This window comes from Molossus molossus, unplaced genomic scaffold (genome assembly GCF_014108415.1).
Source record: "Molossus molossus isolate mMolMol1 unplaced genomic scaffold, mMolMol1.p scaffold_m16_p_9, whole genome shotgun sequence".
Lineage (NCBI taxonomy): Eukaryota > Metazoa > Chordata > Mammalia > Chiroptera > Molossidae > Molossus > Molossus molossus.
In genome coordinates, this window is record NW_023425403.1 from 11,257,364 (window position 1) to 11,284,438 (window position 27,075).

The window sequence follows — 27,075 nt, forward strand, 5'->3', positions numbered from 1 at the left end:
TGTAGAAAATGAAGTACAAAGAAAACATCTTGCTTTAATTGATTGTCTTATCAGGAACACAGCAGGTGCTTCACTAATTAAGATATTTAAGGGAAGATATGGAGGGGCAAGATTCTAAGCAATTTCTTAAACCTATAAATCAGCCAAATTAATTATTTACACGAATCTCTTGACAATACTAGAAGTCCCAGAAGACTTAGCGCAGTCTTAGCTTTAGTAACTTCAGAAGCAGAAGTGCTACACCAGTTAAAAGCAGCGCATTCACAATGGAGTACTATGCAGCTATAAGAAAGAAAGATCTCTTATCCTTTGAGATGACATGAAGGGACCTGGAAAGTATTATCCTAAGTGAAACAAGCCAAGCAGAGAAAGACAAATATCGTATGATCTCACTTATTTGTGGAATATAATGAACATAACAGTCTGAAGAACAGAGTAGACCCAGAGACATGGAAGCAGGGTACAGACTGACAATCCCCAGAAGAGGGGGTGTGGGGGGAGATAAACCACAGAACTTATATGCACGTACGCATGAATAATGGACATGGACACCAAAGCTGGGGACGGCGGGGAGGGAAGGAGAGGAGGGTGTCAGTGGGGAAAAAAGGAGAATCAGCTGTGACAAAAATAAATAATATAAAAGCATATTCTTTGAAAGTTCCTTTAATTTTTTTTATTTCTTATTTATGTTTGTGAATTTTAAAAAGTTTAAGTAACAAGTTAAAATGACAAATTTATTCAAAATTCATATATAAAATTTTTGTAAGTTGTAGCATTTATACTTCTGAAATTATTAAAATGAAGGCTGCACTAAGTCTCTTGGGACACTGTATTTAAAGAAGAGGAAAAGATATTTACTTTATGGAATGGTTTTCAGTATTTGATGTGGTCTAGGCTAGACTGTAGGCTAAAGAGCTAGATTTCTGAGGACTCATACAGCAATCAATCTAATCCTGTAGCTACATTTCATGTTGCAGACTTACAACATACAAATTAAAGAATGAAGGTAACATGTCACCAGAAAATACCCAACATAATGAGATGCAGAAAATAACCAAATGTAGCTATTATAAAAATACACACATTTTAAGGTGCTAGGATGAACGATCTTTGTTGAAATACACTATGGTCTAAATTCTTTGATGAATAAGTAACGAGTGAAGTTCATCTGCCAATTCAGGATTCAGACGACAAGCCTTAAAATCAAAGACAGTCAGTTATTTAGATATATTCTGAATTGTTGGTTCTTTTTTCCTTTTGAATAATTTTTGGTTGTTTTTAAGAATAGTAAAATGCAATGACTTTCAAGGGAGTTTCTTAATTAAGATACACATGTATTCTGATTTCTTAATTAGGGACGTTTAAGTTAGCTTACATAAAAAAGATAATACTAAAATATTCATGCTCGTATCATTTGAAAGAAAATTTATCAGTGTCAAGATTAAAGGAAATTTATGCACTGATAATAGCATTTCTATGATATGTATTATTAAAATGAGTAATATGGAAAGTATTAACATTTGGCCTCAAACTTGTTATTATCTCATTTTAAGAATAGCAGCATCTATAATAATCTTATTTTAAAGTATATAGTTTTATTATGATTAAAGTAGATAGTGATAACGTAGTAGTGCATGATTGCATAGAATGTCAAGGATTGGGATGAGATAGATGTCAGAGGTTATTTTATCCGAACTTCACTCCATGCAGAAATTGTCCCTTCAGGACCCATGATGGTCACTAGATTTTTGCTTAGTTGCTTCTAGTGGCAAGAAGTCACCAGCTTATAGGAAAAACGTTTTTTATTTCCTGAACAGTTATATTAGAAGATTCTTCATTATATTAAGCGAAGAATTCCCTCTGTGTACGTTCGAATGGTTGAAGGGTCTTACAATAACATATCATGCTGATTTCGTAGAAACCCCAAGAGGCAACGTGGTTGGCAGTCACCTAGCCTGATGGAGACGGAGCTGAGACCATGGGAGACCAGGGTCTCCGGACTTCAGACCCATGGTCTCCTCGCCATCCAGGGCCTTACCTTCCCATAATGCACTGCCTGGCTATAATTCTGCTCCCTCCCCCACAGTTCTTTTCTCTCAGACAGCCTTTCATTGGTGAAGACCACTATCAGGACCCCTTGTGTCCCTTCTCTCTGAATAAAATACTCAGTTTCTCTTATCGTGCTTTTTATGACAGGATTTCAGACCAGACCCTTCACTGACTTGCTACAGCTGAATCCCCTTCATTTTAAAAGTATCTCCCACAAAACGCAATGGCCAAAATTGAGTAATGGGGCCATTATCTCCCAACACGTGGAAACTTGTTCTGAGATTACAAGTTGTTTTTCACGGTTTTACTTAGGATAAACATGTACCACAATTCAGGACATTTCTGACCCAGAGTTTTCTCCACTTACATGTATTTAGAAAAAATACTAAGGAAAGCGTACAATCTGAAATTGAGCTGGCTTGGAAATTGGTGCGATACAGCGAACATTTAGATTTTAAAGAAGTTAAAGACAACTATCATATGAACAGAATGGTGTAGTGATAAGTATCTCAGAGGTTGGTTGTGTTTGTGTGCTGCGTTTCTACATAATTTAGGGTTCCCAAACTTGCCTGCCAAGTTCCCCAAACATGGAATCCAAGGAGCTCCAGTTCACGGGGTCCCACTGGCGGAGCTCGGGACTGAGCTGTTCGGAAATGAGGCCTGGGCTTTGGAACTTTTGCAAGATCCCCAGGTGACTTTGCTACCACTGCCGTCAGTCAGATTCAGGCAGCGTTTCGGGATCAGTTCCCTGACTTGTTCCCTGCTCAAGCGGAACATCTGTGCACTCCACGGATTGCTTTATACACTTCATGTCACCCATGGATATCATCGACCTCAGGTGTGCACAGTTTGTTTTATTCTTTTTTTTATCCTCACCTGAGGATATGTGTTTATTGATTTGAGAGAAAGAAACATCAATCTGCTGCCTCCCAACTGTGCGCCAACTGGGGACAGAACCTACAACCTTTGGCATAGGGACGGTGCTCTTACCAGCAGAGCCACCAGCTAGGGCTGGTGTTTCTGTGAACTACTCACTTGTAGTTACTCTTCATAATTATCCCCCTTCTCCCACCTCTCCCCACTTCTAACAGTTGTTTGACTTTTAGATGTGAAATCCATTGGGATTTGAATAAATTAATCACATGGATTAAAACATGAAAAGGCTTATTTTAACTGGTTACCTCAAACTCATGAATATTCCTCCTCAGTGGGGCAGATGTCATGTATAAGGAACTTTTTTAAAAACTACATTTCGTGCCCTGGCCAGTTTGGCTCAGCGGATAGAGCATCGGCCCGCAGTCCAGAGAGATCCAGAATCGGTTCCCGCAAAGGGCACGTACCTCGGTTGCAGTTTGTCCCCGGCCCTGGTTGGGGTCGTGTGGGTGGCAGCCAGTCGATGTGTCTCTCTCACGTTGATGTTTCTCTCTCTGTGTTCCTCTCTCCCTCTCGCTCTATCTGAAGATGAATGCAAAAATGTCCTTGGGTGAGGATTAAAACACAAACACAAATACTCCATTTCGTTAAGGTACCTGAATGAGGATACAGGTTCACACTTTTTCTGGGTGAAAGGAGACTTGAACATTCTGGCTTAAAGGTCGGTGCTAGGCCTTAGGCTGCAGACAGTAGCAGAGTGAGAGAAAATGACATAGGACTTTTTAAATTTTTTTTATCCTCACTCGAGGACATTTTTCCACTTTTTGTTCACATAGAGTAGGAGGGAGAGAGAGAAACATTGATGTGAAAGGGACACACTGAGTGGCTGCCACCCACATAACCCAACCAGGGCCGGGGACAAACTGCAACTGAGGTATATGCCCTTATCGGGAACCAAACCCGGATCTCTCTGGACCGCAGGCCGACGCTCTAACTGCTGAGCCAAACCGGCCAGGGCGACACAGCACTTTTTTTTTTTTTTTTTTTTTTATCCTCACCCGAGGACATATTTTTGATATTTTGTTCAGATAGAGTGAGAGGGAGAGAGAGAGAGAAAAACATCGATGTGAAAGGGACACATCGAGTGGTTGCCACCCACACGACCCAACCGGGGCCAGGGACAAACTGCAACCGAGGTACGTGCCCTTAGCGGGAACCGAACCCGGGTCTCTCCGGACTGCAGGTCGACGCTCTAACCACTGAGCAAAACCGGCCAGGGCGAGAATTTTCAATCATGCTAATAAGAACCTGACAGAAACGTCTGCAAACATGTAGCAACCTCTCCATAGACAGAGGTTATTTGTATAATAACTAAGGAGGAAAAAAACACTAATCCCTAAAGACAGTCCAGTCTCAACTAAAAGCCCAGCCATTTCTGAGTCACTGATGTTTGTTCTCAGGCTAGCTTACCTTAGAGTAATAGTGCTTAGCCATCGCTTCATCCTTTGTGATCCCCAAGCCAAGCTGAAGGCACCGTGCGTAGTAGAAAGAGGCCATGGCCATGCCTCTGCTGATGAACTCCGGGAGACAGTCCGTGACCTGGGCTATCGTGGGGATGTCATGGACCTCATCGTAGTCGGCAATCCTGTTATGAAGGTAAATTGTAAAATGAAAAGGATTTCAGTTATGGTTTGCATTTTCACAAGCAACATGTCCAGAAATTGTCCTTGTGCCCAGAATGATTTCCCCACGTCCAGCTGTTTGAGTGCTAACTAATTGTGTGGTGAAGGGTAAACAAGACAGTTAATACCAGAAGAGTGGCTGCTTCAGAGCTCCCTAGTGATTATACTCATCGGGCTTAACCTAGAAAACACAAGAAAGGTTTTCTTGTAATATTAATATTTTAAATTTAATATCACTGTAGATTTTAACAATGGAGAAGAAAGTATTTTCTATTTCTTTGGATCATTTATTTAAACATTGACTTTAAATTTGGACTCTAATCACATAAGACCAGAAAACATTAAAAACTTGCACACCTATCTTTGGTAAAAAAAAAAAAGGGGGGGGGGGCAATGAAAAGAACTCATTCTGTGTAACCCAGACGCAGATCTGGGGAACTGTGTGGAAGTGAGGTCTAGTCAAGTTCATGTAACCCTAATGCTATGGGAATAGGAATGTGGACAGGCAGGTAAAACTTCAGACATTTTAAGAACTTTGTAAAGTCTTTGTTTTAATCAAATGGGCACTTGGAGATTCGGGACACTGGAGATCACACCTGTATGTGACCTGCTGCCTGGAACCAGTATGTGGGAGAGGAGGAGGCAGAAGCATCTTTGCCCTCCACTGTCCCTGGCTGCCTCACCCGGGGCTAGGAGGGAGGGGCGCCCATGTGCACTGTAGGAAGGGCCGTATTGGAGGGAAACACGGCAGAGTAGGCTTAGAGCCACGCTAGAGAACATCCACAGCTGTTTTCCCTGGCATGTTGCTTTTTTTGTTGTTAATCCTCACCCAAGGATATTTTTGCATTTTTAGGTAGAGTGAAAGGGAGGGCAGGGGAGAGAGAGAAACATCTGTGTGAGAGAGACGCATTGATTGATTGCCTCCTGCATGACCCCTGCTGACGGGACTGGGGATCCAAGCTGTAACCCAGGTACGTGCCCTTCCTTGCCCAGGAATTGAACCCTTCGGTCTGTGGGCTGATGCTCTAACCACTGAGCAAACCAGCCAGGGCCTGGCATGTTGCTTTGGTTCATGATGGGCGAGTAAACACAGGAAAGTACATGGGCTAAGAGATAAAGAATTTCCATGTTTTACAGACATTTTCAAATATTTTATCAGATGTTAGTGTTGGAGTTTTTAAATCATTTTTCTCATTTTACAGCCCTCATCAAGCTATATTGCAGTTGTGTATTTATAGAACCATGGCTAAGGGTGTAGGAAGAAATGGATTTAATATTTAATATACATTTCTAATATGCCAGGCTATGCTAAGTACTTTGTATACACTATTTTCATAATCTGGAGAAGTATTTTCTTGTAAATAAAGCAATTGATGCACCCAGAAGTTAAGAAACTTCTTAAGCTCACTCAGCTGGTATACAGAGCGAACAGCACTGAAATGCTGGAGACCAGTGGCAGAGAGCTGCGCATCTGATCTGATATGGCAGCCACCAGCGACACGTGGCTGCATAATTAATCAGACCAGTGAGGTTTCAAGCTCAGCCTCAGTCACACTGGCCACACTGGAGTGCTCAGCAGCCGTCCTTCACCACACCGCAGCAGTTTCTACCACAAAACTGGCTCAACGGCCAGTGAGTGCTTCTGTTCATACTTTCATCCAACTTATTTACCTTTTGGAAAATGCAACACACTTCGTAAAGAATTTCATGTTATAGTAATACTCCACGAGATTCCCTTGAGCGTAGACATTCCCACGTTCCGCGGCTTCCTTTAAGCATTGCAGGGCAGCCTCTGTATCCTGGCGGATGCCTTGTCCGTAGAAGTACATGAGCCCCAGTGCACCCTGGGACTCCAGGTTTCCGTTGCCGCATGCTTCTGAATGCCAGTAAAATGCCTTTACAAAAGCAGTTTCCTCTTGTTACTCACAAGGCGAAATTACAAGGGAATACCAGAAAGAAAAATGTCTTTAGTGATAAGATAGTACTGTTAATTCTTCTCTAGGAAATAGTTCTAGCCCTTTGAAGGTATTTCAGGCCAGCACCAATTTCACATGCCTTAAAGAGAAAGTGTAGGGTGAGCCCACCTAGTGTCTACCCTGCAGCGCAGCTGAGTCACGGCTTAGAGTTCAGCTGTCTCAGGTTTCAGGAGTTTCAGATTTTCCACAGGAAGGATCAAGGAAGTGGGAAATAGGAGCCGAGTGTCTGCAAGGCCTTGAGACACACCCGCTCCTAGGCACAGCGGGGAGAGCAGTGGAAGGCAGGGAAGGCAGACTCCACGTGGACCTGAGGCGGAGCCTTCGGCATCAAAGGCAGCCAAGGAAAAAGGCTGCATGCAGGCCCAAGCACATTTGATCAGTACTCAGCTACCGTGAATGAATTAGCTCAAGAAGCTATTTCCAAGTGGCTGGTCAGTTGTCCAAGGAGGGCCTCAAGCTGTTAGTAGCCTCTTACAAGTAGGACTGGGCCCTACATTTCCTGTCCCCTGTAAGAGTTCTTGGAAAACATTTCAGCCCCTGATGATGAAAGAGATCATGTTTCGGGAAAAATCCTAACTGGATTTAATTTTCTATTCGTTCTTAGTATATTTTACTTGTTAGTATCATTGTTACTTCCTCAAATCAAATATAATCATATATTCGCACTGAAAAGGGTTTGGGCTTTATTTCAGGGAATAACAGTTTGTATGTGTAGCTTTTCACAGCATGCAAAATGCCCTCACATCCATGGTCCCCTTTGGTAGAGGCAGGGAAGGTAGCATTCAGAGATGAATAAAGGATGAAATGAGCTTTGAAATTTTAAATTTTAAACTTTCTTTACATTTTAAAGACATATAAGAGATTCAAAACCGTTCATTCCTCTCCACCCTTCTTTTAAAAAAGGCGAAACAATCTAGAGGGAATGCTAACATCAAACGACAGATCAGGTTACCTTGTCCAGCTCTTTGGGCTCCTTGCTTGAATAATACAGCCCGAGGATGCTTTGAGCCTTCACGCTGGCCTTTGGATTCCCATGGTCTGCAGCGAAAAGCCACAGCCTGGAAGAGAAAGACAGGGCAAGTCGTCTGTCACTTGTTTCAGCATTTGATTAAAGCGAAAGCTCGTTCTCAGGTGAGATTACCTCTCAGCTTCCTCGGTTGATCGTTGAACGCCTTTCCCTTCATAATAAGCTCTTCCAAGGTTGTAAGCAGCTGCGAAATGTAAGTGTCTTGTTTTGGGACATGGAGAATCAACTATTTTCTTCATATATTCCACTCCTTTTTCCTTCCACAAAGGAAAAGAACAAACAAAAAACCCTAGTTTTCAGTTTTACCCAAACTAAATCCCTCCTCCCACTAATGCTGCAAGGTGCTCACCCTCTGTCCTAGTGCCCGACTCTACGCCCAGCACTGTGGTCCTGGGTCTGCGTGCTGGGGATAGGTCACAGGACATCTGGGTGGGCATTCCTAGCTCGGGGGTATAAGGCAGTTCCCTCACTCAGCAGCTTCCAGAGTTGCATTACAACATCTCAATGTAGTCTCCTTTTTTCTCTCCTTCCTCCCAACTTCTAGGCCTTATTCTGAAAATGCACAGTTCTTGGAATTGATCATAGTGCAAAAGTAACTGACACTTTCACTAATTCTCACAGTAACTGTGAGCGTCAAACAAATGCTGCCCTCTCACTCCTCCCTGCGTGTGCCCGTCATAATGTACATCCAATATGCTCATCTTCATGTGACAGCCACATAGTCGCAGAGGGTGCAGAAGGAGACAGTCTAACCACCGACAACACAGAGCTTGCGCCCTCCACAAATCCATCAGGCACAGGCCTTGAAACACCCCAAAGGGAAGAATACTTGACAATCAAACACGTGTTTATATCCTGCAATACGCCCTCGCTGCTTTCTCAGGCTGCTGTTGGCTACGTTCCACAGTGATAGATGAGATAATGAAGGTGGACTTTTCACGAGCCCCAGGGATATGGGTTTATTCTTGTGAATGTATGTGGCAGGTGTCTGCCATCTCCCCCCAGCTGGACGGGAAGGACTTCATGGTAGTCAGTCGAGTGCAGTGCTTGTGCACATCCTCCCAGGGACAGACCGACATGGTTGCTCCTCCCTGCTGCTCAGTTCTTAGTTCAAGTGTCGGATAAAAGGATGGGATCACACGGGGAGGAAAACTAATCCCAGGGCCAGTCTTCAGCGTCATGTTAGAGGGAGACCAATGACCAGGACACTGATAGAACTAGAAAAGCAATGAGCCGGTATGAACCTAGAGGCAGGTACTTTGTGCCGGGGTGGAAGGTGAGTCGGGGAATGAGGAGAACACCGGCCCCACTGTTGAGCACTGTGGATGCTGGAAGGAGAGATTGCCACCGGAGGGGGCTGCTTGTGGGACAGTCAAGTTTCTGATGAGGGAAGGAAATGAAGGCAGTTGTCTGAGAAAAGGCTGAGGATGCGGGGCTCTGTGTGCCAGCTGGAAGGAGACACAAAGCAATGAGTCAAGGACGTGTGTGAGAAGACGGGTCACCAGACAGACAGACGTTTTCTGTGGTGGCCAATAGGATCCAGCTGTGAAGCTTGGTGGGCCCAAGTGAAGTCAAGGTACCGCATGGAATTCCCGTGTCACATTGATAGTCACGGTGGTTTGGCCTCGTGATGCCCAGTGAAGGCCCAGCAGATGGCAGCACTGAGGCGGATAGCAAACGTGGGGCCTGGGTGAGGGTCTGGAATGGCAGTTACTGGTGTGGAAACTAAAGACTACCAGTGAATGGCCAACTAGCTGACTGTCCATGGGAACAGCCCCTTTCTTTCAATCCTCAACATGGAAGTCTTTGAACAAGTTTCTTTTTTCTTTTTTAATCCTCACCTGAGAACATTTTTGCATTTATCTTCAGAGAGGGTTCAAGGGAGAGAGGAAGGGAGAGAGAGAGAGAGAAACGTGGATGTGAGAGAGATACATCGAGTGGTTGCCACCCACACGACCCAAACAGGGCCGGGGACAAACTGCAACCAAGGTACGTGCCCTTAGCGGGAACCGAACCTGGATCTTCTGCAGGCCGACGCTCTAACCACCAGCCAGGGCCTTTGAACAAGTTTTTAAAGATGGACAGAACATGATCAGATTTGGATTTTGAAAAGATGGCTTTGGTGGCTGTAGGAATGAACTAGGGACACGAGCAGAAGTTAGAGGATGTGCTTTTGTTTTAACCCCACTAGGGAGCCTGAACTGAGACAGGGACTAAAGGGCTGGAGACAGACTCGAAAGACACTCAGGAGGCAGAGGAGGTCGGTGCGAGCGTGGAAAATGGTTTGTTTCTGCTTGTGAAAGGACTCAACTTTAAGTGGCTACTCCTGTGTTGTAAGGAAACAGTTCCTAGTACTGTCTTTGTTTTTTTTTAATTTTAAGGTTTTTATTATGAATAAATATAAGTTTTATGAAACTTTCAATACATACGGAAACCATCACGGTTTCTTTCATTCAGGCTATTAAAGTGGTATATTATAGTCATAGATTTCCTTATGTTGAATTATTAAATTGCTGGGCTAAATCTTACTTGGTTATTCTATTTTATTCTTTTAGTGGATTATTGATTTTGTTGGTAGCAGGGCAAATATTACCCTAACAGCTGCCACCGTAATTTTCCTTGGAGAGGTGTGGTCTTTAGGAAAGTTCCAGGCCACCAGCTAGCCAGTAAACACTGCGGCGGCTCCCCTGTCCTGAACTCCTGGGGAATTCCGCAGTGAAGAAGATGGACAGCCCTGGCCGATTTGGCTCAGCGGTTAGTGTGTCAGCCTGCGGTCCACAGAGACCTGGGTTCGGTTCCCGCTAAGGGCATGTACCTTGGCTGCAGTTTGTCCCCGGCCCTGGTTGGGTTGTGTGGGTGGCGGCCACTCGATGTGTCCCTTTCACATCGATGTTTCTCTCTCTCTCTCTCTCCCTTCCACTCTATCTGAATAAAAAATGGAAAAATGTCCTCTGGTGAGGATAAAAAAAAAAGAAGATGGACAAACACCCCTAACTAGGGAGAAAGAAGTTAAGCAGTAACACATGATTGAGATAATCTCACGTCTGTGAAGAACATGAAGGGGGCTTTAATGACGTGGCCACAGAAAACCTTTCAGCGGAAGTACACCCGAACAGTGACCTGCGGGCACGGAGGGCAGACGAACAGGTGACTAAGCTGCATGTGGGAGAAAATGGGGTACGTTTAGTTTTGGGCCCGTGAAGGAGAGGGTGAGGGAGGAGACACGAAAGGGGAGGGTGGGGTAGGAAGAGCACTCAGCAGGTCTGTGAAGAGGCCGGGAGGGGGCAGCCACTGCGAAGTCCTCACAGAGCAAGCAGAGTGCCTGAGAAGCACGTCCAGGCGGTTCCCGTGCAGACCCCGGGACGGGCCTCTGCAACACGCTCCACCCCAGCAGAAGCAACGCTACAAGCAAGAGTCTTGTTTTATGAGATTAGCAAGGGTGACAGACCATGACCTATGCCAGGGCAGGGATAAAGGTCCAGCCACAATGATGAAGAGTATGGAGTAAGAATTTGGCAAGAAGAAAAGAGAGGTGACTGTGAGAACATAAACCATCTGAATATTTTAGATCCATTTTGAAACTCTTTAATTATTTAAGTCTTATGGAATGAGTGGAGTTATCACACAACTTATTTTTTTTTGCATGGGGCAATACATGAAAGACTATACTTTAAAATGATAATAACAATGTTTATATTTGATAACAGAATTTGGAGTGATCCTATTTTTTACTTTTTTTCCAGCTTTTTACCATGTTCTTGTAGCTTTGGAATAACTTCTAGAAATACAGACAAGACCCGGCTGGTGTGGCTCAGTGGTTGAGCGTCAACCCATGCACCAAGAGGTTGCTGGTTTGATTCCCAGTCAGGGTACATGCCCAGGTTGTGGGCCAAATCCCCAGTGGGGGGCATGCAGGAGGTGGCCAGTCAATGTTCTCTCTCATCAATGTTTCTATCTCTCTCTCCCTCTCCTTTCCCCTCTCTCTAAAATCAATAAAGAAAAACAAAAAACAAAAACCCAGGAAAGTGCCCTGGCCAGTGTGCTCAGTGGTTAGAGCGGCAACCTTGCACTGAGGGGTTGCAGGTTCAAACCCTTGCACTGAGGGGTTGCAGGTTCAAACTCAGGCCCTGGTTGGGGCATGTGTCGGAAGCAACCAATCGATGTGTCTCTCTCACATTGACGTTCTCTTTCTCTCTCTTTCACCCCTCCCTCTCTCCTTCCCTCCCTCCCACTCTCTCTAAAAACCAATGGGAAAAACATATCCTTGGGTGAGAAATAACAAACAAACAAACAAAAAACATGAAAACATATTAAAGAGAAAATTACTGACATCTAATGGTAGCAAGGAGAAGGGACAAAAAAATTTTTTCACACAAATGTAAAAATGACTACTGCTATCTTTTAAATGCTCAAAGGTTAGAGATTATTGAACTATAAGGATAGACATATATTATTAAAATGTAAATAATTTTAATCGTATCAGATAACCCATTAACTGTGACTCTTAAACACTGTGAACAAATCCATAACTTACAGCATTTGCAGCTGTCCCCAGCCCATCATAGTACATTACTCCCAGCTGGTAAGTTGCTTGATGATCCTGTTCCTTGATTTCTTCAAACTGTTCTAATGCTTCTTCATACCATCCCTGCAAGCTCCCAGGAAATACTGAATTATTTTTACTATCTTAAAATAGGCCTAGTTATTTAATCCCCACCTAAACCTACCTAGTAGCGCCAAATAAATAATAGAAGACAGCTACAAATTTATGGAATTTGCAAGTCACGGACAACAATCCATATACTATCAAGTCAATTAAATAGACCTGAATGTGGCCACTGAGGGAACTGAGCTGCAGGAATTCAGGTAAGGTTCTTTTAGGCTTTCACTCTCATTCTTGGCTGTGGCCAATCCTCTCTGGAAACGCTGGCCTGGCCCCCTGCTCAGTCCAGCCTGCCACATCCCCCGCCACTCCTGAAATTTGAGAAATTTCAAAGCCTCAGAGAAAATCTGGACATCGGGATATTCACTCTTACTAAACATCCACTATTTTTATGGCTCATGTCCTTCAGTTTTGCAGTTTTCCAGCTATGGAGAAGACAGAGAAAAACAAATGCGTGATTCTCTAAAATTAACTTTCTCCCGTACTTCCTATAAAAACCTGCATGTGATGCAGCATCGATTTAAGGCTCCTCGGCAGTTAGACAATCTGGTAACAAACATTCTGGTAACAAATATACTAAGGTGTAAGGGACTAATGTGGGGTTTTACATCTTAATCCCCCATGAAAATGCCTCACTACAGTATGAATCATTTGCAATGGTAGGAAGAGAGTCTATTACCGAATTGGAAGGTCATTATTAGGAAGAGCAGGCCAGAGAAAAGCAACTTTTGGAAAACACAAAAATAATTGAATTGCTCTTTTCATAAACTGTAATTAATCAACAAGTTGATAAAAATGAACAAAAAACCACCAAAATCCTAACATATTTTAAAGAATACATAACAGTGAGTAAATGATGAGTTGCCGAGACTCATGTTCCTTTCTGGCCAGTGTTGGCTTATCTGTGAGAGGGCTGGACAAGTTAGAATATACAGAGGAAAGGTAAGAAAATTCTTTTAGTTTTTATGATTTTACACACCATACACATGCTGGAAGGTCCTGAATATACACCTTCAACCCAAACTTCTCCTTTGAGAATGTGTCAGTTTCTACTTTGAAATCTGTCTACTTGGATGACTAATGGGCATTTCAAACATAACATCCAAAAACTGAATTCTTGATCATCACCTCAAAACTCTTCCCCACGTCTCTAGTTTTCAGTCCATTATGCTATTATTTGTGTCTCCAAAATAAATCCAGGAGCCAGCTCCACTGCTAACTTGGTCAAGACCACCATGCTCTCTTGCCTAACCTTGTGTAGTTTCATCCTAAACTGCTCTCAATTCTATGCTTGCCTTCTAATCCATTCATTACAGACTCAAAACACTTCGGTGATATTTCACTACATTTTAAACAAAGCTCATCTAGAGCCATTCTCTGCCTTGCTTATTACCACCCTGTCTCTTGTAGGGTCCCAGAGCCCACGAGCTCTTTCTCGTCTCCGAAACGGTCCATTTGCTCTGCTTCTACCTGGAATGTGCTTCCGCTGGCTGTTGCTTGGCCTGTTTCCTTTCCCGCACATTTGGTTTCAACAACAGGTCTTTCCACCCTATCCCGAAGTTATTCTCTATCATTGGATGCAGTTCATTCCTTTCATAGTACTTTCCCTTATTTTAATTATATATATACTAATTTACTTTCTTCCCCTACTAGCCTGTAAACTTTATGAAATGGAGACCATTTTGATTACCTCTTCACTTTATCGTTGTGCCTAGCACAATAATACCAGAGCTTTATAAAGCACTTGTTAGGTGCCAGGCTCTGTGTTACAATTAGTGCACCCTCACAATAGCTCTAGGAGACACACATTACACCCCCCCTTTATAGATGAGAAAACAGGCATCTAGAGGTTAAGTAGTTGTGCCCAAGGATAATCACTTAAGCAATAGGACCATATTTGACCCTACACCCAAGCTAAGAGATCCTTCTCTTAACTATTAAGCTGGGCTAACCTGATAGTGACGAGGGCATGATGAGACCTCAACAAATACTTGTTGCCAGAATCAATGAAGGAGCCATCAAAAGATTAGTAAGTGGGGTATAGGTGAATAGTTGCCCAAATATTCAATAGATGGTGAGGGATTAGGGACAGCTGGTCCCTTTCATATCTTCTGTTGGGTTCAATGAGGAACTGAAGGTATATCACTGACGCCAGAATGATCGTCTGCAGTCCCTCCTACACCTACTGGTAGAGGACTTCAGCGTATTGCGGATAGAGGGCAGTCCCCTCCTAACTCTGCAGACGGACATATAAGCTACCTTTCAGTTTGAGATAAGAATCAGCATCTTCAATTACTATTAACATGAAAATATTTTATAGATGATATTCAATATTTTAGGCAATAATATAAACATTAGATTTTTAGTCTATAGTGTAAGAATGGATTTTATACCAAAGTGTCTCCTATAAATGACTTTCATTAGAATGACTTCTATGGAGAAAGGTCAGCTACCTCCTTAAGCTGATACAAGTGTATCACACGTGAAGCCACAACCATAACCTATGGAATCTGACAGAATTCTCTGATATTACAATGTAAGGAACTGTACAAGAAATTTCACTATGAGGATCTACAGCAGCATTATGTGAAATGAAAACAAAGACCGATACCTCTTCAAAATACAGTTGACCCCGTAGGAAATATGCCATAGCATCCCCTCTTCTTATTCTTTCCTGCAAGAGCTGCAATGCTTTATCCACCAAATGAGCATGGTTGTAATGATCTGATTTAAGAAAGGTAAAGAATTCCATCTGTAACCACACAATAGAACCTCCTCTCTTCAAGTCATCAAGTATACAGAATTCATCTGACTCTGTTTATATTGGTTTCCTTCCTATTTCTCACTCCTTAACTAAAGGAGAAAGTATTATCATAGGCCCTGACATGCCTTGTACAATCAAGAAATATTTGTTAACTTGGTTTTCAGTCACCCAGTTCACTACTAGGCGGGAGCTGTAGCAAGCAGTCTCTGTGCAATTCTTCGGGCAAGGCCGTCCTATGAGTGAGTGAAATTCTTAACTTGAGGCTTACAGCTACTCTAACCAAATGAGCTAAGCATCCCCAATTTAATTTTTTAAAAGACTAGAAAAATGGTAGCTTTAAAGGCCAATGTCAAGTAAAATGTGGCATTGTTCTCCTTAATAGAAGTGACACCTTTTCCAGAAGAGAGTCCTAAACCTTTGAGTGTCAAGTCAGGATTGGGCTCTATGGAACTTCTCTACTGATGATCTGCCACCCGATGAGTTAAATCGCAAGTTCAAATATTCTTACAGGAAAGCGAGAAAGGACTGTCAAGTTAACCTCTTCCTTGACAGCAGTAAGATTCGTATTTCTTGCCTCTTTTTTCTCTGGTGTACAGATTAACTTTCAGTGAAAATATTATCAGGGCATATACCAGTCTTCCCCTTTGTCCACTGGAAGAAGTGTGGGTTCCTGGCAGCATACTGGGATAGAGAGATATACAAGGGGTCCTTGGGCAACTTTTCACTGGTCAACTCCATCCTGTTTCCACAATGTGTTTTCTGTAAACAAACATAAAAAATAAGGTAGACATATCTTCCTCCAGAAAAATGTGGAGACACTATCCCCACTTGGCACTCATTGTGAAAAAGCACCCCCCCCCCCCACATCGGCTAGGGATAGGGCACCAAACTGCCAGCCCTGGGTTGTGAATATTCCTTCTTAGGACACCAAGGCTCTTTGGAGCTGTAAGAAGAAGCACAACCACCCTCCATGTCTGTTTCCAGACAATAGGATTAATGATGAGAGCTCTTTGCAAATCCTTTCTATGAATTTACATGTTGTAAAGGGTCATGTCATCCGCCACAGCTGCTGCCACTAATAGGATTTGGTGGCACTGCCCCTGGATATAGTTCTTGTGCACTGGTACCTTCCCACTGCCCTGTATCCAAATCTCATCAGGCTAATCCATTTCACACTCAAGCATTTGTTTTACCTGGGATTCCACTTTATTTTAGCTGTGTTCAGTTTCATCTTCCTGTCGGTAGGGAATTGCCATGTTAGAAGATGGATGGTGGTTAAATGGAAAACCAGAGCCTTCATATAAAATGTAGAGGCCACCTCGTGCGATGAAGGAGTGCAGGTTGGCCCAGGCTGAGGGTAGTGGACAGCAACCTCAGTTGTTGCTGTGCTCTTTTGTTTACTCCTCCGCATTCTATTGTTACCGCCGCCTGTCACCAATCAGCAGCAAGCTGCCAGTCACGGTTCCTGAGTGCTGGGGAAGGGAACTCAGCAGACCTTCAGTGTGATTGGAAAGCTTCATTTATACAATTATATGACACTATTTTGTATAATAAATTGCTTCATGAATGAGAATGAAGTGCAGAAAACGAAGAGAATTCAGTATATTGGGGCCATGGCGGTGGGGGTGGGGAATCACTAAGTTATTTGTGATTTTGAAAGAGTCACTTAGTATTTTAAGAGTCAATTGCCCTATCTGTAGTTTGGTTTATAAGTAGTTTGAACTAGAGAGAGGATTTAAAACTGTCCTAGATACATAAAATTTTTTGATACTATGATTTCAAAAATATTATGGTTGCATTAGTGAATATAAAAGTTTCCAATGAGCCCTGGCTGGTTTGTCTTAGTGGTTAGAGCATCGGTCCGCAGACCAGAGAGTCCCAGGTTCGGTTCCTGCTAAGGGCACGTACCTCGGTTGCAGTTTGTCCCTGGCCCTGGTGGGGGTTGTGTGAGTGGTGACCACTCGATGTGTATCTCTCACATCGATGTTTCTCTCTCTCTTCCTTCCTCTCTCCCTCCTGCTCTATCTGAAGATAAATGCAAAAATGTCCTCAGGTAAGGATAAAAAAAAAAAAAAGTTTCCAATGGCTTCAGGGTGAAATGATATTACTAGGTGAAGTATTTGGAAGAAACACATCCAAATGGGATGATGTAGGCAGCACTCAGAAACTGGCATAGACATTTTTATTTCAGGGAAGGCTTTCAGGGTGCTACTGTCTGCAAAAGGAAAACACTTGGCATGTTCACCTCACAAGGTCATCGGAAATGAAACCAGAGAACAATACCATGTGGTCACAACACTGCACACGCTTTGGGCTGCTGTGGCTCACAAGACTTGGAAAGGGTCTTGAAATGTAAACAAAGATTTACTGAGCTCTTTCCAAATGCCAGGTATTGTTCTTTGTTCAAAGCGCTTTACAGGCACTAAGTCCTAGAAAACGTTATGAAATAGGGGCTATTATGAGGCCCATTTAACATACGTGGAAACGGAGACGCAATGAAGAAGTACTTGCCTGAGGTCATAGGCCTGGACAGCAGATGCCCCAGCACCTGAGCACTTCATCATTGCTCTACACTGCTCTCCGAAAAGCAAAACTATTGTGAGTTTTTAAAATGGCAGAACTCCTGCAAGAGGGTAAGCCAAAATGTAGTACTTTTTAATGTCAGAAAATGAGAACTAAGAGATTTTAAAAAGCAAGGGTATGTGTTTATTTCTGCCAAATCTTGGGATTAGAAAGAAAATCATCATTGAAACTTGATGTTTGCATAATAGGCAGTACATTTAGAAAAGTATGTACTATAAACTGTAGTCATTAATTGATGATATAAAATCTGAAAGATTTTAAAAGAAAGGGCAGTGGAGTGGACGCTGATGGTGCCCCTCAGGTCCTCTTTCCTCCTTCGTGCCCCATGTCCAGCTGCTGTGAATGGTAAGTGAACACGTGGTCACCCATCACCAATATCTAATTCCAGGACATTTTCATCGCTCTAAAAAAAAACCCTGTAGACATTAGCAGTCACTGCCCAATCTCTCCGTCCCTTCAGCCACGGGCAATCACTAATCTTTCTGTCTCCATAGGCTTGCCTATCCTGGACATTTCATATATAGTGAATGAAATCACACAATATGTGGTCTTTTGTGTCTGGCTTCTTTCACTTAGCATAATGTTTACAAGGTTCATGCATGTCGTGATATGTATCAATACTTCATTGCTTTTTATGGCCCCCAAATGTTTCATTATATGGATATATCACATTAAAATATCTTCATCATTTGATGAACATTTGGGTTGTTTCCAGCTTTTGGCAATTATGAATAATGCTGGTGGTTTTTGGGTACTAATGTTTGTGTGGACGTATGCTTATAGTTGTCGTGCGTATGTATCTGGAAGTAAAATTGCTGGGTCATGTGGTAATTCTATGTTTCAGATTTTGAGAAATTACAAATGTTTTTCAAAGTGGCTGCGCTATCCAGCCAGTGTGGCTCAGTGGTTGAGCATCAACCCATGCAGCAAGAGATTGCTGGTTCAATTCCTGGTCAGGGCACATGCCCAGGTTGTGGGCCAGATCCCCAGTGGGGGGCATGCAGGAGGCGGCCAACTGATGTTCTTTCTCATTGATGTTTCTATCTCTCTCTCCCTCTTTCTTCCTCTCTCTCTAAAATCAATAAAGAAAAAAAAAGCATCAAAGTACTGCACCATTTTACATTCCCACCAGTAATGTATGAGGGTTCCACATCCTCATTAACGTCTATTATTGTTGTTCATTTTTTAAAGAATAGCCATCCTAGTGGATGTGAAGTCATATCTTGGGGTTTGATTTGCACTTCTTTAATGAAAAACAATGTCGAGCATCTTTTATGTGCTTATTGTCCATTTTTAAATTCTCTTTGGAGAAATGTCTATTCAAATCCTTTGCCCATTGGTAGTTGGGTTATGTGCCTTTTGTTGAGTTAAAAGAGTTCTTTAAATATTCTAGATACTAGATTCTTATTATACAATTTGCAAATATTTTCTGCCATTCTGCTGGAGTCTTTTCACTCTCTTGATAGTTTCTTTTGACCACTCAACTTTTTAATTTTGATGAAGTCCAATTAAAACAAAACATTATCAAATGCTTTATTGTAATTTTTTCTTTTTTTAAAAACCACTTTATTATGGTGTGACTGACATATAAAAAGCTGTACATTCTTAATGTATACAACCTGGTTAAGTTGAAGATAAATATACACCCATGAAACCATCACCACAATCAATGTCTGATATATTCATCACCTCTGAAAGTTTCCGTCCGTCTGTCTATCTGTCTGTCTATCTATCTATCTATCTATCTATCTATCTATCTATCTATCTGAACACTAAACATATGACCTACTCTCCTAGCAAGTTTTTATGTATAAAATACAACATTGTTAACTATGGGCACTGTACTGACAGTTGATCTCTAAGACTTATTCATCTTGTATAAAGGAAACTTTATCTTCTGTTGAAGACCTCCCTATTTTCCCCTCTCCCCAGCCCCTTGTAACCACCATGCTATTCTCTGCTTCTATGAGTGTGACTATTTTAGATTCCTCATATAAGTGGGATCATGTTATAGTTGTTCTTCTGTGTCTGGCTTATTTCACTTAGCGTAATGCTTTCCAGGTTCATTCATGTTATCACAAATGGCAGGATTCTCACTCTCTTTTTAAGACTGAATGATATTCCATTTGTGTAAATGCCACATTTTCTTTATTCGTCCACTGATGAGCGTTTAGGTTGCTTACATGTTCTTGGTGGAATTGAGAGCAAAGGTGCGATGCTAAATGCACACACAGCCTTCTGGTTTGCCTGGAGACAGGTGCTAGTGGACATGCAAATGAAATCCTCTTGTTAGCTCCAATGTAAATGTAGTGTAGAACTATTTCTTCCCATCTTTTACAGTTAATTTATCCTCATCTACTCTGAAAGCATTTTTATTAGTGACTTGATGATTTTGAAAGCATTTGATTTAGTTTTCCTAAAAATTACAGCTGTCACTTCTCACTCCTATTTTGCCGGTTACATAATGTGCAATTATGTCCTATATTGCAATATTCCTTATAGATGTGGGAAAACGTTCAAGCTGATGTAAACCCAAGTAACTGAGCATTCTAGACAACAGCCTGATAAGACCTTCCGGTGATCAATACAACGGGCAATGTGTTTAGGAGAGGAACTGAAGTATATTGGTTAATCAGAACAACAATTTAAGTACATACTGGTTGTGAGACCTATCTGAGATTTTTGTTCCTTGTTTGGTTAAAACTAGCTTCACACTAATTTAGGTATCTCCTGTCATTATTATATATGGAAAGACAGCTTACTTAAAAGTGAAACTAAATGAATAAACAAAAACTTCTTTAACAGCTATGGCCTAGAGAAAGAAATAGAATGCATAATGGTTTAATTTTAAATCATGTCAAGTCTTTTCTAGAATAAACATTATGTTTTAGGACAATTTTAGATTCACAGGAAAGTTACAAAGATAGTAGAGTTCCCTCACCTGGTCTCCTCTTTTCTTAATGTTACATTATTAGGGTCCATTAGTCACAACTAAGAAACCAAAATGGGCACACTGCCATGGACTAAACCCTACACTTTATTTGGATTTCACTAGTTTTTCCACTAATGTCCTTTTTTTTTGTTCCAGGATCCCATCCAAGTTACCACACTACCTTGAGTCATCCTGTCTCCTGGCCTCCTCTGGTCTGTAACTGGTTCTGAGATTTTCCTTGTTTTCCATAACACTGAGAGTTTTGAGGAGTACTGACCAGCAGAACGTCCCCACAATCTGGATTAATCTGATGTTGTACTCATGGTTAGACTTGGGTTATGGGCTTTGGAAAAGAATAGCAAGAGGTGAAGTGACCTTCTCACCATATCACATCAAAGGTGCTTACTGTTTTCTTTTTTTTTTTGTTTATCCTCACCCAAGGACATTTTTGCATTTATCTTGAGATAGAGCGAGAGGGAGAGAAGGAGGAAGAGAGAAATGTCAACGTGAGAGGGACACATCGAGTAGTTGCCACCCACATGACCCCAACCAGGGCCGGGGACAAACCACAACCGATGTACGTGCCCTTAGCAGGAACCAAACCTGGGTCTCTCTGGTCCACAGGCCAATGCTCTAACCGCTGAGCCAAACCGGCCAAAGCAAGGGTGCTTATTGTTAACATGACTGATCACCGATGATGTTAATAATGATCTGGCCATGGTAGTATTTGACAGGTTTCTCCACTATAAAATTACATTTTCCCCCTTCCCGTACTCTACTCTTTGTAAGCAAATCATTATATGTGATCCACACTAAAGTTGGCAGGATTCCTGGAACGGGAAGTGTCTACATGAAGAGTTTGGAATTCTTTTGTGAGAAAGAGTTAGCCATCGTTTCTCATTTTTAAAATAATATTTTAACTTCTCTTTATTGTTGAATATGTATTACAGATGTCCCCTCTTTTTTCCCCATTGACCCCCCCCTCCTCCCCAATCATGCCCCCTCCTGCCTTCCCATACTATTGTTTGTGTCCATTGGTTATGCATATATGCATAGAAGTTCTTTGGTTTATTTCATCCCACCCTCCCTCCCTCCCGTCTTCCCTTTGAGGCTCATCAGTCTAACAACAAATATGTACATCTTAATTCCTTCATCTTTTTCACCCATTCCCCCAGTCCCTGCCCATCTGGCAAGCAACAAAAAGTTCTCGTATCTATGAGTCTGTTTCTGTTCTGCTTGCTAAATTTGTTTGTAGATTCATTTGTTGATAGATATGTATTTATTGCCATTTTATTGTTCATATTTTTGTTCTTCTTCTCCTTCAAGAAGACCCTTCAACATTTCATATAATACTGGTTTGGTGGTGATGAATTCCTTTAGCTTTTTCTTGTCTGGGAAACTCTTGATATGTCCATTGATTCTAAATGATAGCTTTGCAGGGAAGAGTAATCTTGGTTGTAGGTTGTTGCTTTTCATCACCTTGCCATACCTTTCTGGACTGCAGTTTCTTTTGAGAAATCAATTGACAGTCTTATGGGAGCTCTGTTGTAGGTAACAAACTGCATTTCTCTTGCTGCTTTTTAGATTCTCTCTGTCTTTCACCTTTGGCATTTTGATGATGTGTCTTGGTGTGGTCCTCTTTGGGTTCATCTTATTTGGGACTCTGTGCTTCCTGGACTTGTATGTCTGTTTCCTTCACCAAGTTAGGGAAGTTTTCTGTCATTATTTTTTCAAATAGGTTTTCAATTTCTCCTTCCCCTTCCCCTTCCCCTTCCCCTTCTTCCCCTATGATGCGAATGTTGGCATGCTTGAAGTTGTCCCAGAGGCTCCTTACACTATCCTCATGTTTTTGGATTCTTTTTTTTTTTTGCTGATTTGATCGGGTGTTTTTTTGCTTCCTTATATTCCAAATCGATGGTTTGCTTCTTGGCTTTACCTACTCTACTATTGATTCTTTGTAGATTATTCTTTATTTCAGTTAGTACAACCTTCATTTCTGACTGGTCCTTTTTTATGTTGTCGATGTTCTCACTAAGTTCCTTGGAGTTCTCTTTAAGTTCCTTGAAGTTCTAAGTTCCTTGAATGTCTTACTAAGTTCCTTGAGTATCCTTATAATCAGTGCTTTGAACTCTGCATCTGATTGCTTATCTCCATTTTGTTTATTTCTTTTCCTGGAGTTTTGTTCTTTTCTTTCATTTGGGACATGTTTTCTTGTCTCCGCATTTTGGCTGCTTCTATGTTTGTTTCTATTAATTAGGTAGAGTTGCTATGTCTCTTAAGATTCTTAGGGTGGCCTATTGTTGTAGGTGTCCTGTAGGATCCAGTGGCACAGCCTACCTGATCACCCCAGCCGGGCCCTCGAGGTGCACCCCTGTGTGGACTGAACTCCCTTCTGTTGTAATTGAGTCAATGGGAAGGATTTACTCAGGCTGATCAGCTGCAAGGACTGGCTGTGCCCACTGGCGACTGGCCTCTGACTACCTTGGAGAATCAGCTGTGTAGGGGCCCACCACACAAAGCAAAGCTTACTTCATCAGGGCATCCACTCACTAAGTGTGTCACTTGTGGAAGTGATTGGGTGGTGGTGTATCGATGTGGTCTGAAGCTGTCCACTGGGTGTGCTGGCTCTGGGGCAAGGTCAGCCACTGCCTGTGTTCTATCTGGGGCCACTGGCATAAGCTACAAAGTGATCTTCAGATGACTGCTTCTGGTGCTGGGCTTGGAGGTGGCCAGGAAAAGCCAAGTTGTGAACTAAGGCTAGCTCTTCTAGTGCCAGGCCTGGGGCCACTTAATGAGAGGTATGGGGCTTGCTGAGACCAGATGCTCCTTGTTTGAGAGATTTTAGGAAACTCTGAAGCAGGATCCAAGATAGGCCAATCCTATGGTAAAGCCATTAAAAACAGCTTGGGTGGGCCCGAAAGATGGGTGGGGCAGGGCCTCAGGGAATCACCAGGGCAGGGCCACCAGTGTGAGCCAGGTTGCTGGAGTCCCAGATATGGCTGCTGTCTGCTGCCCAGGGAAAGACTCACCAGAGGATCAAAGGCTTCTGCCAGCAGGTCTGTCTGAGAGAAAGCTGTCTCTCCAGCCCTCATCCTGAGGCCAAGCAGTTCAGTTCTTTCCCATAAGTCTCAAGGTCAGTGGTTCTCAGCCTTCCTAATGCCACAACCCCATAATACAGTTCCTCATGTTGTGGTGACCCCCAACCATAAAATTATTTTCGTTGCTACTTCATAACTGTAATTTTGCTACTGTTATAAATCACCATCGGAAATATGTGTTTTCCGATGGTCTTAGGTGACCCACAGGTTGAGAACTGCTGCTCCAGGTATTTCTCTGGTGCCTTTAAAGTTGCCTCCCCTTTTGAGCTTAGGGGGAGTGGGTTGAGTAAGTCCATGTGCGGGCCCTTTAAGAGGAGCTGCCTAGGGCTACAGAAGCCAAAGCCTTCCTCAGCCTGTTTTTGTTGGTTTTATAGCAGAAGTTATGGGGATTATCTTCCTGGCACTGGAACCTTGTGTTGGGAGCCTGGTGTGGGAGGGTGACCCCCCCATTCTCCAGGGAGGACCTTCACAGCTGAGGTGTCCTCCTGATTTTTATCCGGTACATGTGGGTGTAGGACCAGCCTGTCAGCTCCTCTGCCCCTGAAGGTGTCAGCGAGATAACCAGAGACGCACAGCTAAATTGTAAAGGAGCACTTTATTACACTGGTGGGCTGGGGGGCTCTCCCCAAATCAACAGCCCCGAGCCTTCTTTGTTGCCTGCTTATATAGACACAAACTACAGAGAAAAAAAACTACATTCTTGGTGCTGCTTTTGACACTATTTTGGGGGGGGGGGGACTAATAGAAAGGGGGTGAGAGCAGCTGTTAAAGGCTAGGGCAGCCATTAATCTCTTTTTTCTCATGGTTCCGCTGAGTTTCCCAAGGCCATCATTAACCCCTTATCTTTATAGTTTTTTGGGGGTTTCTCAAGGCCCTTATGTTTACAAAAAAGAATCTGCCAGGGTGTGTACGTGCAGTAACTGAGGGTCAGAATGGAGTTATTACACTACCAGTCTCCATGTGGCTGCTGCTTTAACTTCATAGTTGTAGGACTTCCATTTCAGGCAGTTCTGAAGGATGGTTGTTCAGTAGTTTAGTTGTAATTTTGATGTGGTTGTGGGAGGAGGCAAGGACCGCGTTTACGCCGCCATCTTCTCTCTCTCATTTTTAAATTTATTCAATCATTTATATCAGTATGGACTTATGGGTATCTATTTTATTGAATTATAATCCAACAGTACATTACTGTGTTGGTGAAGTTGCTTTGGCCACTGGTAACTCTTTTAGGTTGAATTCTATTTCCCTTTGACTTTCCTGGCCTACCTAGCAAATGCTTACTCAGCCTTCAAGGCTCAGTCCACATATCATTCATTCATTTGGTCACTTAGTCATCATTCAATATATATTCTTTTAAGCTCTCACTCTAAATGACATCCTTCTTCTGGAAACATTTACCAGCAAAATAAACTTAAGCGCAACTATCACTGCTTAGCAGAGTGCCTGCTGAATATGCATCTTAGACCATCTTCCTCTTTAGAAAATTGATCCCACCAGTTACATGTTTAATAAAAACTCCAGTTACTTGCCAGTAAGATATTGTCCTCCAAATGTATTGATTCTGTTTATATTTGTTTTCCAATAGCTTTGTTCATCAGTTCTTAGAAAACTCTTAGATTCATTAGTAAGGGTAAGCCAGATATCCAGATAAGATAAATCTTTTTTTTTTCTTCCTGGAACAGTGTGAGCAATAGACAAGTACACAGTGATTAAAGGGAGAAAAGCTTTAAAAACTACTCACAGAATTCTTTCCTTGTAAAACTTACATATGTAACAGGAAGTTAACAACAACGATCAGATTTAATGCATGCCGAACAGAATTAATCTTGTTTTAAAGGATGTAATATGAAGGCACCTTCACACAAATATCCCATTATATGTTAACTGCAGTACATATGTTCAGAATTCTAACTTCTCTGATAATACCTTGTATTAGTTAGGAATTCCTGAAAATAAACATCTTTGCAACCCTGAAGCTTAATTATATGCTTTTTAAAAAGTGCTTTCCTACTTGATAAACGTGAGAGAAGGCAAACTGGCAATATGGACACATGTTCTCACCTGACAAAAATATCTTTGCAGTGCCATTCTTTAAATATCACTAAAAAGGTAGTGTGACTCGCTTACAGATAAAAAATACAGAACATAGAAGCCTGGTTCTATATAGGTGCTTGAACATAAATATATATCCACATTTATGTTCAAGTATGCATATGAATAAAAATGTTCAAAACTACCCTTTGGATCAGTGCATCAGTATAGCAATAGCAATTTATTATTGCAAAAATTATTTTATGGCTATTATTACAAAATAAACAATATACTGTAACCAAAAGTGTAACTAAAAGGGCACTTACCTTTAGAGGACAATGAGTTTGTCCTGCAGAAGCATAATAAGAAACGTATCTATTTTTCAGTCCTGCTCTCAAAGGTATCGGTAGAGAGAAGGGACTCACTCAAGGCTTTTTTAGGAAAAGGAAATATGGCTGGAGCTTTAGTTTTTGGTTAAATTAATCTAAAAAAAAGATAAATCGAGAAATTATATGTGCGTTCAAGGGCTACAATTTGAAGTCAGGAAGTTTTACTAAAAGGAATGACTTAAATGATCAGTAGAGCCATTCCCACCCCCCACAATGCCCACCCCGCCCTTCCCTGAGCGGCTCAGACATAGGTCAGCGCTGTCCATGGGGCAGTGCCCATTGTCATAAACATCCAGGGCCTGGTCCTTTCGTTCATCCACGAGCTGTCCCCGAGTGTCGGGGCAATCACCTTTCCTCCTCCTTTGTGCCCCCCAGCCCCGCCCCCCAGGACCACCCCCCAGTCCGATAGCTGGGACCCTGCACCTTTCTTTCCCCCGGGGACAAGTCCAGCAGCGCGCTTTCCCGGCCTCCAGGAGGGGTCACGTTACAACGGGAGCCTCATTTTACAGGATTTCCCAGCGTGGGCAAAAGGGCCAGGTTTGAGAAATCATTTAATTTGGGGGGTGGGGTAGGGCAGTCGTGTGGTTAAATCTACCCCCTTAGCTCACATTACACCCCCGCCCCTTTTCCTTCCGTCCGGGGTGCGGGTGACAGAGGTGAGCCTGGGGCGATTTTGAACCTGAGGCCTAAGGAACTCTCCTTCCTTCCTCCGGCACTGGGGGCCGTGGGCGCGGGGCGCAGCGCCAGCACCACGCGTAGCGGCTTCCAAAGGAGGTGCCGCACAGCTGCTGCTTATAGCTCGCGATTTCCTGGTTACGTGCGCGCTAGCAGAAACCAAAGCCTTCGCCCGCGACTCCCACGTCTCCACTGGGACTGAAGGGCTGGGCCCGCCTGCAGGAGACGTGCCAGGCTCAGCGAGCCTCATGGAGACCGCGGAACACCAACCGCCGCGCGACCGCCCTCCACGGCGCACGCGTACTGGGGCTCTACTGGGTGGCCTAGGCTCCGCCC

The 27,075-nt window shown here is 42.7% G+C and overlaps 1 protein-coding gene across 1 annotated transcript; it reads right to left on the reverse strand.

The window, feature by feature from the left end:
* Positions 1 to 1,130: 1,130 nt before the first annotated feature.
* LOC118622790 (LRP2 binding protein) lies at positions 1,131 to 26,096 on the reverse strand. The gene is made up of 9 exons (XM_036250281.1): positions 26,002 to 26,096; positions 15,667 to 15,793; positions 14,882 to 14,994; positions 12,142 to 12,255; positions 7,722 to 7,864; positions 7,533 to 7,638; positions 6,276 to 6,499; positions 4,393 to 4,567; positions 1,131 to 1,196 (listed from the first exon to the last, which is right to left on the reverse strand). The coding sequence occupies exons 2-9, from the start codon at positions 15,770 to 15,772 to the stop codon at positions 1,131 to 1,133; spliced, it is 1,047 nt and encodes a 348-aa protein (XP_036106174.1). The 5' UTR covers positions 15,773 to 15,793; positions 26,002 to 26,096.
* Positions 26,097 to 27,075: the final 979 nt, after the last annotated feature.

Bases quoted from the DNA above. Each gene is read 5' to 3' on its own strand.
- LOC118622790 (XM_036250281.1), bottom strand. From the start codon at position 15,772: ATGGAGTTGACCAGTGAAAAGTTGCCCAAGGACCCCTTGTATATCTCT. The intron at 14,995-15,666 runs GTATATGCCCTG...TTCTTAAATCAG, and splicing joins GTGGACAAAGGGGAAGACTG to ATCATTACAACCATGCTCAT. The intron at 7,865-12,141 runs GTAAGTTATGGA...CCTTTGTGGAAG, and splicing joins TGGGGACAGCTGCAAATGCT to GAAAAAGGAGTGGAATATAT.